The sequence below is a fragment of the Rhinopithecus bieti genome, unplaced genomic scaffold (assembly GCF_001698545.2).
Source record: "Rhinopithecus bieti isolate Rb0 unplaced genomic scaffold, ASM169854v2 scaffold_10657, whole genome shotgun sequence".
NCBI lineage: Eukaryota > Metazoa > Chordata > Mammalia > Primates > Cercopithecidae > Rhinopithecus > Rhinopithecus bieti.
Window position 1 is genome coordinate 981,867 of NW_016806691.1, and position 12,856 is coordinate 994,722.

Sequence of the window (12,856 nt, forward strand, 5' to 3'; positions counted from 1 at the left end):
TGTTTTAAACACATCTGCTCTTTAAACCGATTTAAAGTAAACACTCACTAACAAAGCTACTTCCCCCGTCATGAAGAAGTAAATTCAAATTGTAGCACAAGAAAGGGCAGTTTAACAATATAGAGTATAAATGATCCATATAATCTATGCTTTTCTTCTACTAGGCTAAAAGTAGAAGTATTCCAAAATAGAAGAAAGGACTCTCCTAAAAAACATTCATCTCTGTAAGCTTTTCAGTTCATGCCAATTCCAAACACCGTTTCAAGCAAACTAGAGAACAAACATGAAGGAACATTACGAACTGCTGTAGCACCGCCAGTAGCCCACACCTGGAAAACTGCAGCACCTTTAAAGCAATCTGGAGTCTGGCTTAATGAGTCTTTTCTATCTCTAATTGGTCTTGTACTGCACCTTTGCCCCCTTCTTGTATTCCTCATGCTTTCATATTATAAAATTTGTACATTTTTTGAGATTTAAAGTCCAAGGCTTTTTTTTTTTTTTTTTTTTTTTTTTGAGACGGAGTCTCGCTCTGTCGCCCAGGCTCGAGTGTAGTGGCCAGATCTCAGCTCACTGCAAGCTCCGCCTCTCGGGTTCATGCCATTCTCCTGCCTCAGCCTCCCGAGTAGCTGGGACTACAGGCGCCCGCCACCTCGCCCGGCTAGTTTTTTTTTTTTTGTATTTTAGTAGAGACGGGGTTTCACCGTGTTAGCCAGGATGGTCTCGATCTCCTGACCTCGTGATCCGCCCGTCTCAGCCTCCCAAAGTGCTGGGATTACAGGCTTGAGCCACCGCGCCCGGTCTCCCAAGGCTTCTTATGTAACACTATGCATTCTTCAAAATAAAGTTGCCATATAAACTTTTTTTTTTTTGAGACAGATTCTCACTCTGTTGCCTAGGCCGGAGTCCAGTGGTGTGATCTCGGCTCACTGCAGTCTCAGCTTCCTGGGCTCAAGCGACTCTTCTGCCTCAGCTTCCTGAGTAACTGGGACTATAGGCACACACCACCACACCCAGCTAAGTTTAAAAAAAAAAATTTTTTTTGCAGAGACAGAGTCTCGCCATGTTGCTCAGTCTGGTCTCGAACATCTGGCCTCAAGCAATCTTCCCCACCTCAGCCTCCCACAGCACGTGGGATTACAGGTGTGAGCCACTGTGCCTGGCCTAATATGAACATTTTAACATCTGCATGAGTGATTCTATTCACACAAACATGGAAGTTTTAATTACAGTGCATAAATACAAAGATGGAAATGGAGAAATAGACATATTAAAGTTTCTCCTTCTTCTACCTTCCCATTTCTGTATGACTCAGGGCAGGGAAATCTATTTTCCTCCTCACCTCTATTTATCCCTTGCCCACTCCTGCTTCATTCCAATCCACTATATACATTGTTATCAGTTTTTTTACAAAATCACAAATTCTCTCACTAACCTGTTCAAAACTTTTTAACAGTGGCCCCATTGATTTTTAGAATCATGCTCCCACTTCACCCTGGCCTCCTTTTCCAGTTATTGGACTACCCCCTTGTCTTCACCACACTGGACTGTCCACTAACTGACACAGACGCATTTTATACATTCCCACCTTAAACCGCTCATTAATCTGTTCCCTACCTAGTAAATTTCAACACATGCTTCAAAAACCCCATTCAGATCAGGTGCTCATGCCTGTAATCCCAACACTTCGTGAGGCCAAGGCGGGCGGATCACTTGAGTCCAGGAGTTGGAGACCAGTCTGGCCAACATGACAAAACCCTGTCTCTACTAAAAATACAAAATTTAGCTGGGCATGGCAGCACACATCTGTAGTCCCAGGTATTTGGGAGGCTGAGGCACAAGAACTGCTAGAACCCAGGAGGCAGAGGTTGCAGTGAGCCAAGATCATACCACTGCACTCCAACCTGGGCAACAGAACGAGCGAGACTCTGTCTCCGGCAAAAAAAAAAAAAAAAAAAACCCAAACAATTCAAATGTTGCCATCTCAGCCACTCTGACTTCCACAAGCAAAATTCATCTCGCCTCCCCTATATTCCTACAGCACAGTTTATATGTCAGTCTCACTTCATCCCACAATATATTGCAATCATTGTCATTCCCACACCTTCCCAAATGAAACTGAGAGCTCCTCGAAGAAAGAGATCACATTCTTATGGCTCTCTTATGGCATCATTCTTATTTAAAAAAAAAAAAAAATAGAGATGTGGCCTCACTTATATTGCCCAGGCCAGTGTCAAACTCCTGGCCTCAAGCAGTCTTCCTGCCTTGCCTTGGCCTCCCAGTGTTGGGATTACAGGTGCAAGCCACCATGCCCAGTCTCTTATGGTACCATTCTTATGGTACCAGGTTCACTGGGCACTTAAAGAATATTTGTGAAAAGAAAATGGAACACATCACTCTTTCTGTTGTGCTTTTACCCTAAAGTGTCACGATCAGACAACCGAAATTAGAAAAAGTAAATGAAATTTTATTACCCATTTCTATCCTACTTCTGCCCCAAACAACAATAGTCAGCCACACTCTGGTTATATACAGTTACACTAAGAATAAGCATGTGAAATTGAGCCCCATGGTGTAATTCTTTTGGGAACTGAAGCCACTAAGATAAAAATATGAGCTCAACCATAAGCAGATGGCTAATCTCAAAGAACCTTTCTTCAGCAGGGGCTGCTAACACAGAAGGGTTCCACAGAACACATCCCAACATTAACTGAAACTGAGACCAAGGTTCAGATACCAAAGACATACTTGTAGAAGGATGCTGGGTTATAATTATCCATGTCTCATTCTAATTCTTATCAGGATAAATAGAAAACAGTAGGCTTACATGGAGCTAAGAAAGATCTTACTCTTTAATTCACACAGACAGTGTGAAACCATGACTCTCTCTTTCACTGTAATTCATTTTTAGACCTATTATTTTACAGCTTTCTAAATTTTTATTTATTTTATTTATTTATTTGAGATAGGGTCTCACTCTGTCCCCTAGGCTGGAGTGCAGTGGTACAATCACAGCTCACTGCAGCCTTGATCTCATGGGCTCAGGTAATCCTCCTACCTCAGACACCCAGGTAGCTGGGACTACAGGCGCACAACATCATACCTGGCTAATTTTTTGTATTTTTTGTGGAGACAGGGTTTCACCATGTTTCCCAGGCTGGTCTTGAACTCCTGGGCTCAAGTGATTGGCCTGCCTCAGCCTCCCAAAGTGTTGGGATTACAGGCATGAGCCACCGCACCCAGCCCATATCCTTAATTTCTAATTTTATTTTTGCCAAACAAATTTATGCATTTGAAACCATAATAATGTAACAATATTCTCAGTATAAATCATTTGGAACCCTATTTCCCTTCCCTCTGTTTTCCTTAGCAATGTGTTTTTTAACTCCAATGACATACATGCATGCAGAATCTGAATCAACAATACACAGTTAAAAGAAAAAATAGTGAGGGAAAAACTGAAGAGAAAACTTTAAGTACAACACTCTTTTAGGCAACAAATACCTGCTGTGTGTTAGTGCTGTGTGTCAGACACTACCTAAGCACAGAGGATACAGAAATAAAACAATCCCTATCCTCAAGGAGCTTACACTCCAGAGGAGAACAGATATTCAAGTAACATAAAAAAGTGAGTGAGCCCAGGCCATAGTTACAAACACTGCAGCAAATACAGTAGAAGGCTGTGCTAACAAGCCTTCCGGTCACCACTACCCTAACACTATTTACAGTACAGCTTTATAACCTCATTTGAATTTTGTGACATTACCCTCAGAATAAGAAATCTTTCAGAAAAGTAACACAGCATGGGTGCATTTTCTATAACCATGCTGGGCAATTTTTTAGCACTCAAAAGGCCAAACACAATGAATCCCACTTAAGTTCATCTTCAGTCCTCGGAGGCAACAGAAAGAAATCAACAGATATACCAAACACTTACCATGTAATAAAATCTTTTCGCAAGAGTATGTATAAATATTATTTTGGCTACAGTTGCAGTTCCATATAGACAAACGGAGACATAGAAGTGGTTATACCATGAGAGAGACTGTCCAATAAGAGAGATGAACACTGCTATAATGAGAACAGTAACAAGGCTAGTGAACCAGCTAATCAGAGTGATGCCAAGTCCACACAAGAAGTCCTTCTTGTAGTTACCAGCTAACGAAGAGAAAACAAAAAGGTGAAATCATCATCTTCATCAAATCAATTATATAACCAGTCAGTAGACCTAAATGGGCAAACATTAAAACAAAAAAACTCCCCACTGTACTTGAAAAGTATGAAAATGTCCTAGTGTTGAGGTTGGCTACAAGAACAAGGGAGGTATCAAATAATAATATTCAGGTAACATTTATTAAGAGTCTCTAGATACTAAACATTCAAAAAGATAAATCTTCTAGGAATAGTTCAGGTACACTCCTTACGAAGGAAGAGGGTAGTCTTAATCTTCTTCACTTTTGGTATGCTTTGTGTATCAAAATATTAGAAAGAATGGAAGGCAAAGTTCCATATAAAATGTTTTTAAAAGAAGGTAACATAAGATAAGGAGTGTGGGAAAAATAAGTGGTGATAAAGAATTATTTAAATTGCTGCTAAATATTTTATCTCGTAACAGCACACAGCAACTTAGACTCTGAAACATTTCAAGCAGAAATATTTCAAATAAAAGAAACAATTTAACCACAAGCAGCTCACTCATACTTCGCGACACTGGTCCATACTAGCTATTGGTCTGTAGTGTGGACTTTTTAATGGGACTTTTCATTAGAAGCCAATCTGTACAAACCATTTTTCAATAGCTTCTATGTGGTACTTTTATGGAGTGCCTAAATACATAAAAATTGACTGCTTTACCAAGACTAAAAGTAAAATAAGCACATTAATTTAATATTTAAAATTTCTTACAATATAAAGCAAATATTGTCTTTAAGATTTTTAGCTTTCTGGGAAGATATAAACAAACTGAAAAACTTCAATAAAATTCTACAGCAATGCCAGTATTTGTAGTTTTAGAGGAAAATACTTACTCTTATGTTTGGGCTGCAACAATTTTTTGCCCAGGTACAAAATAACACCCATTACCACCATGTAGTTTATGATTGAGCCAATACGAGAGGGGTACGCAATGACAAACAGGCCCAGCACATCAAAGAAGACCATGTTTCCATGTCGATACTTAGAAGCAGCAGCCAGCATATCAGACGTAGCTAGATGCTTAAGAACTGCTAAAATGTTGTCACCTATTAGTAAAAAAAAAGAAAAGAAAAAAGATTTAAAAAAGCTGAAACAACTATTTGTGATTTACACGTACAACTATTTGAAGCAGAAATAAACCATGTACTGTTTGAATGAAGAAATGGTTAGGAAGAATGTGAACAGAAATCACTTTCTACCATCCTACTGCTCTCCCTCACTTTTCTTACTAAATTTCCCAAATAAGGTCCATCCCCCGCCCTTCTCCATTTCCTCTCCACTCAGATGCTCAGCCAACTGGCCTGTATCTTTTCCCTTCTATTAGAACTATTCTCTATGATCAATTGTACCTTCATTGTTGACAAATCCAATGGCTGTTTCTTGGTACCCATTCATTTAATAATATATATTAACTGTACTAGACATTCTTTTAGATATCAGAAATTCAGTGGTGAACCAAGAGACAAATGCCTTTCATGAAGCTCAAAATATGAACAAGCTGTCACACATGTGTTAAAAATTAAGGAGGAGAGCTAGTAGAGTTCCATACTAAAACATCATGGGAGACTAACAGAGCTACATTCTTACCACTCAGCAATCCTCCCAACCCTGGGCCAACTCCTTTTTCATTTCCTCACAATGAATATTCCTGACCTTAATTGCTACACTATCTCATCTCTCCAACTCCAAAGCCCTAGCTCATTCACATTGCATACTGCCTCTCTAATGCACAGGCCACATATTTATATATCAACCCTAATATTCCATCTTAGTGTATATCAGAAGTCTAAATTAGAATACCAACCTGCTCTCTGAATGGAATCTGTTAGAATTCTGTCTGCTGTGTCATACTTGGTGTGATAAATGTATCCATTCTCAATAAAAGCTAAGTCTATTCCTAAGACACACAGAAAAAAAAAAAAAGTCATTTTGCTTTAAAGATCAACCTTGCTTTTGGCCTATTTGTTTAATAAATTCCTAAAAGACAAAATGTCAAAGCAGTGGCATGACTACTTTGTCACATTTACAAACGAATGATATAAATTCTCTTCCAAATTCTTACACAGTCTATAGCTTTGGTACATAATTCGATACATAATGAATGAAGAAGTATATTAGTCCACAGGTAGGCATTACAAGTCACACAGCAAGGATAGGAATATTGAGTTTGAGAGGTCATCAAAATTTTGCCACCTACATTCTTGCCAGGCCAGAGCCAAATTTTAACTTCAAATAAGTTGTATATACAAGTCGCCAAGGAAGTTGGCAAAAAAAGACAACAATGAAAGACCCCTGAAGGATCTATTACCATCTTTTGGGAATGAAGTGCTAAACAGTTCACCCTTGTTCTGTCACACTATAGGGAAAGATGACATATTCTAGAGGAGGCAAGCATTTAAGTTAGTATGGAGTTTAAACAAGGAAACAAACTCTGTGAACTTTACTCACAAACTTTCAAGATATAAAACTCACTTCTGATAAATAAATGTTGCACAGTAGGCCATAACCATCGACAATATACCTGGAATGTTCCCAAAATCCCTGTAGATACGAAAGTCAGTATCTGAAGGAATGATTCCACTCTGAAAAACCTCCTGAGCCACCACAGAAGCAAAAGGGTGTTTAGCTGCTGAAACATAAGCTTGAACCAACCAAGGATTTTCAGGACCTAAAATGAAAGGTAACAACACAATAGAGGGTATTCAGGCTTTTTTTTTTTTTTTTTAAAATCATTACCGATGTTTTTAACACATAGAAAACAGTAAAAGTGGTGGTTTTGGGGAGGATGGCTCCAATATGTACCTTTCATCCTTTTTCTGTAGTTTCCAATGTTTCTCTGATATATGTGACTTTTAGAATAAAACCTCTTGTGAAAATAAAATTAAAGCATAAAATAACAGCAATACAAAAGTCTGTCTGAAAATGAAAGATCATTCCTAAGTCTATCATCCTAAAATGCCTATTATCCATTTTACACCTTTAATTTTCTTACTAATGTAGAATTGTGTGTATATAGCTGTACTCAATGAAGATATATATACTTTGTACATTTTTTTTCACTTAAGATTATATTAAATGCATTTTCCTATGTTGTTAGATACAAATTGGGTATACCTTATCTGAAATGCTTGGGATCAGAAGTATTTTGGATTTTTGACTTTTTTGGATTTTGGAATATCTGCACTATACTAGTAAGCATCCCTAATCCTAAAATCCAAAACCAGAAATGCTCCAATGAACATTTTTGAGCATCATGTCAATGCTCAAGTTTTGAATTGTAGAGTATTATGGATTTCAAATTTTCAGATTAGGGATGCTCAATCTGTATTACAATGATCATTTTGGTAACTGCTTAACATTTCACTGAATATGCCATAAAGTTCCTTACTACTTTTTATAACTTATCATTATTAATAATTTTCTATCTGTATCTCCCACATCTACAGCTTTTTTTAAATGGGAGTTTTTCCTGTAGGATAGTGGGATAAATTGTTTTATAATTTATATAATTATAATTATATAATTATATGTTTAATTATTCACTCTTCCCTCACTAAAAAAGGATTATACATCCCTGCTCTTGCCACATATCTCATAAAGCCTGCCTGGGAAATGAGTACACACGCTTCTGTACCTATTAACAGCAGGCGTGGCTACATGACTTGCTCTAGCCAACAAATGGTGAGGAGGAATGACATGACGCTCAACTGGGCAGACTTTTCAAGGGCATTAACATTATTCATACTTATCCTTAACTTTCATTTGTGTGATCAATACATCCCTAATAGGGGCTTCTCCTTCAGCCTGGATCCCAGAATGAATAAGACACATGGAACGTAATAACCGTGGACTATAACGGCAGTTATTCAGAAACCAAAATGCAACACGAGCAAGAAATTTGCCTTTGCTGTTGTAAACCACCAAGACTTCAGGGTTGTTACCACAAAAGTTAGCAACATATTTACTGAGGTAAACAGACCAAGTAATTGAATGTCAGGGAATCTAAGAATATTGTTTTAGCAACTTCACAGATTATAAAATTGCTTTCCTACATTTTAAAAAATGACCAAGGCCAGGTGCAGTGGCTCACACATGTAATCCCAGCACGTTAGGAGGCCGAGGTAGGCGGAGCACCCGAGGCCAGGCATTTGAGACCAGCCTGGCCACATGGCAAAACCCCGCCTCCACTAAAAATATAAAAATAAGCCAGGCATGGTGGTGCATGCCTGTAATCCCAGCTGCTCAGGAGGCCGAGGCAGAAGAATTGCTTAAACCTGGGAGGTGAAGGCTGCAATGAGCCAAGATTATGCCACTGCACTCCAAGCCTGGGTGACAGAGAGAGACTCCATCTCAAAAAATAAAATTAAAATTAAAATGACCCAAAAAAGTAGAGGGACACTATAGAAATAGACACACGGGTAATCCAGATACTGGAGTTATCAGACACAGATTTTAAAATAATTATGATTAATATGTTTTTAAAAACACACATAATATCAATAATTTCACCAGACAAGTATAATCTATTTAAAAGAGTCCTACAAATGGAAATCCTACAACTAAAAAACATAGCTGATGTTGAGAATTTTAATAAATGGGCTTAACACAAAGTTTAATACAGCAGAACAAAGGATTAAAGCATAAAAAGAAGAAAAGGTTAGAAAATACACAAATGTGAGTAATTGGAGTCCCAAAAGAACAGAAGATAGAATGGAGAAGATAAATGTTTAAAGACTTAATGGCCAAGAATCTCCCAAAACTGAGAGAATTCAAGCCATGAATTCAAAAAGGTCTACAAACTCCAAACAAGATATATATAAAGAAAACCTATACTAGCACCATTTGCCTGTGAACACTATTCCTCACCAAAAGATACCAAGTCTCCTTAGAGAAATGGCTGATTCCAGGTCTGGGACTAGCAAAGTACAAGGTAAGTTGAAACACCTGTGCCAGAAAGTAAGAAAGTACTCTAAGAGACATGTCAAAGTGGCTGAGGCACTGGTTCAAAATAGACACCACTGGCCTAAACTGGGACAATTCATGCAACAAAATAAATAATAGTAACAGAAAATATATACAGTAAAGTTAAAATACATAAAGTACTGAAATAACAAACAAAAAAAAAGGAAAATGGAAAGCCTTCCTTCTTGCAGAATTCCAACTATGACCTACAGGAAGAACGATGGAACCAGAAACTCAGCGTTAGCATTGGGTAAACACTGTCATAAAAATGCTTGGGGACAAGACTTATCAAAGATTGCTAAAACTAGGATCAAAGTTTTATGACAAACAGGATATTTACCTAAAGTATCTATCACTAAGGGGAAATCAGTAACTTATACAAAGAAAGAAACAGTAGAAAAAACTGGCAAATAAATACCTTAATCAAACGATGAAAATGTAGTATCATTAATAATGAGACAGATACTACATGCATCCTGATGTAATGCACTGAGAAGGACACAAATACAAAAGGAAAAAGAAATGTGATGATGGGGAAATACATAGATTATGAGACCTTATCATATTAAAATACTATTATTAAAATATTATTACTATTTGATATTAATAAATTTTATACTACAAAATATGAAAACATACTGAAAACAGGTAAAGCCCAACTATCATTAATTATCTTAAAATTAGGATAACAGTTCCTCTTAGATAGGAGTGAGCTATATTTGAGAAGAAAGGTTAAAAAAAATGCCTAGGCGGGCAAGGCAATCTACCCTCTTCCATGAGGCAGGGTTAAAAAGATTCACCTTACAATAATAAAGTTCACCTTACAATAATAAAGTTTTCAACTTTTTTTGAAATGTGTTAAACAATGATTACGGTTTTTTTTTTTTTTTTTTGAAACGGAGTCTCGCTCTGTCGCCCAGGCTGGAGTGCTGTGGTGCCATCTCGGCTCACTGCAAACTCCGCCTCCCAGGTTCACGCCATTCTCCTGCCTCAGCCTCCCCAATAGCTGGAACTACAGGCACCCACCACCATGCCTGGCTAATTTTTTCTGTTTTAGTAGAGACGGGATTTCACCATGTTAGCCAGGATGGTCTCGATCAATTATGATTTATTTAATAACACATGATAATTAAATGCTATATTTGATCCTGGCCAGGCACCAAGATTTTTTTTTAAATGGCTAAGACATTAATGGAACAACTGGAAAAATCTGAATATGCATTATTATAGTTTTATATTAATATTTCTTGAGTGTGATATATGTTCTGCAACAGAAGAGCATGTCCCTGTTTCTTTATCTGAGATGATCATCCTGAGATTATCAATTGACATGATTTTTCTCCTTTATTCTGATAATGTAGTGAATTACACAGATCGATTTTCAAATATTACACCATCTTGTTGATCAACTTGGTTGGAAAGCATTATCTTTTGTATATTATATGTATTCCTGGATTCAGTTTGCTAATACTTAATTTAGGAGTTTTGCATCTAAATTTGGTATTACCTACCCAAAATATCTACCAAAGTTGAACATATGCACACCTTATGACTCAGCAATTCCACTCAGAAATGTGCACACACAAACGTGTGTACCAAAATACATTTACAAGAATGTTCACAGCAGCACCATTCATAGCAAAACCCTGGAAACAACATAACAGCACCAACAGAATGGATCAATTGTTGTAGAACTGACTAGTGTTCAGGAAGAAAAAAGAATGAACTACAGATGAGGAACTGAAGCTTGGAGTGGTCACATGACCTCTCCAAGGTTCCACGTGTAGAATGTGCTATAGCTAAAGTTTTGAGTTTTGACCTTAGATCATCTAACTACAGAGCATATGCTCTTTTTTTCTTTTTTTTTTTTTTTGTAACGGAGTCTCGCTCTGTCACCCAGGCTGGAGCACAGTAGCTCCATCTCAGCTCACTGCAAGCTCCACCTCCTGGGTTCACGCAATTCTCCTGCCTCAGCCTCCCAAGTAGCTGGGACTACAGGTGCCCACCACCATGCCGGGGTAATTTTTTGTATTTTTAGTAGAGACGGGGTTCCACTATGTTAGCCAGGATGGTCTCCTGATCTCGTGATCCACCCACCTTGGCCTCCCAAAGTGCTGGGATTACAGGCATGAGCCACCGTGCCCGGACTTTTATTCATTTAATTTATTTATTTTTTTTTTTGAGACAGAGTCTCTCGCTCTGTCGTCCAGGCTGGAGTGCAATGCCTGATCTCCGCTCACTGTAACCTCTGCCTCCTGGGTTCAAGCGGTTCTCCTGCCTCAGCTTCCCAAGTAGCTGGGATTCCAGGCACCTGCCACCATGCGGCTAATTTTTGTACTTTTAGTAGAGACAGGGTTTCACTACATTGGCCAGGCTGGTCTCGAACTCCTGACCTCAAGTGTTCCGCCCACCTTGGCCTCTCAAAGTGCTGGGATTTCAGGCATGAGCCACCACGCCCAGCCAGAGCCTATGCTATCAATCAGGACTCTATCCTACCTCCAAGCAAAACCTTTTGGTTATCTTATAAAGTAAGGTGGCAGGCAGATACAGAAACATATTCAATTTACATTCTTTCTCCTGCCGTCATCTAAATCCAACGATAATTCCATTTTCTTGTGTGTTCACATCTTAAGAATGAGCCCCATCTTTCTTAATGCGATGACTATGAGCATGTGTAATGTTCAGAGGAGGTAGGCCTCAGTGCCAAGAATAGTAAGTCAAAGTTCTCTAGAAGTCCAGGGATCATAGATCCAGCTTAGCAGACCCACAGCATCCTTCCACTGCTTATATTTCCTTCCATCTCTAGTTGGTGGCATCAATGCACAAAAGAAAAAAAAAGGAACTAATAAAAGAGACTGAGAAAGAGTGGTAAATATTATATGGAAGCCAAGTAACATGAGGCCTGAAAACTGACTGAATTTGCCAATGTGATCTTTACAAGAACAGTTGTGGTGAAGTGGGGAGGCTAAAGCTGACTAGAACTGGTTCAAGAATATATCACATGGTGGATCTATCAATTTTGGTGGATCTCGGTCTATCAAGGTGGATCACTTGAGCCCAGGAGTTGGAGAACTCTGAGCCATGATTGTATTACTGCATTCCAGCCTGGGTGACAAAGCAAGATCCTATCTGAAAAAAAAAAAAAAAGCAGTTATTCAAGACTATGACTATGGATCATTCTTTTGAGGAATTCTGCAGTAGAGGGTCAGAGAAATAAGACGAGCTAGCAGGTGGTGATAAAAGTGGTTTTCTTTAAAATGGAAGAAAAGGCATGTTTGCATCCAAATAGAAATGATCCTATAGAGAGAGAAAAATTAATGACGGAAGACAGAAAAAAATCATCACCAGTCTCCTACTCATACACTAAAGGTATTTCCAATTTTCTACTTTTATAGAAAAGCCAAGGCTGGACATAATGCCTCATGCCTGTAATACCAGCACTTTGGGAGGCCAAGGAAGGAAGACTGCTTAAGTCCAGAAGTCTGAGACCAGCCTGGGCAACACAGTGAGACCCTGTCTCTACAATAACTAAAATACTGGCTGGGCATGGTGGCACATGCCTGTCATCCCAGCTACTGAGATGGAGGCTGAGGCAGATGGATCACCTGAGCCCAGGAGCTGAAAACCAGCGAGCCATGATTGCTCCACTACATTCCAGCCTGGGCAACAAAGCAAGATCCTATCTCAAAAAAAAAAAAAAAAA

General features: G+C 38.6%; 1 protein-coding gene across 5 annotated transcripts in view; it reads right to left on the reverse strand.

Annotated features, from left to right (window-relative positions):
- The window catches only part of ERMP1 (endoplasmic reticulum metallopeptidase 1), an 86,169-nt gene that overhangs the window by 52,190 nt on the left and 21,123 nt on the right, over window positions 1–12,856 (reverse strand). For 4 of the 5 annotated variants that reach the window (XR_001886635.1, XM_017877442.1, XM_017877440.1 and 1 more), the window contains exons 5-9: window positions 9,572–9,642; window positions 6,664–6,859; window positions 5,996–6,088; window positions 5,025–5,237; window positions 3,935–4,155 (exon numbers count right to left, since the gene is read on the reverse strand). Coding sequence is in view for 4 of the 5 variants with exons in the window: in XM_017877442.1 (XP_017732931.1) it covers window positions 3,935–4,155; window positions 5,025–5,237; window positions 5,996–6,088; window positions 6,664–6,859; window positions 9,572–9,642 (794 nt within the window). In the remaining variant the exon portion in view is untranslated. The remainder of the gene's footprint in view (window positions 1–3,934; window positions 4,156–5,024; window positions 5,238–5,995; window positions 6,089–6,663; window positions 6,860–9,571; window positions 9,643–12,856) is intronic. The other variant, XM_017877441.1, reaches the window with a different exon arrangement.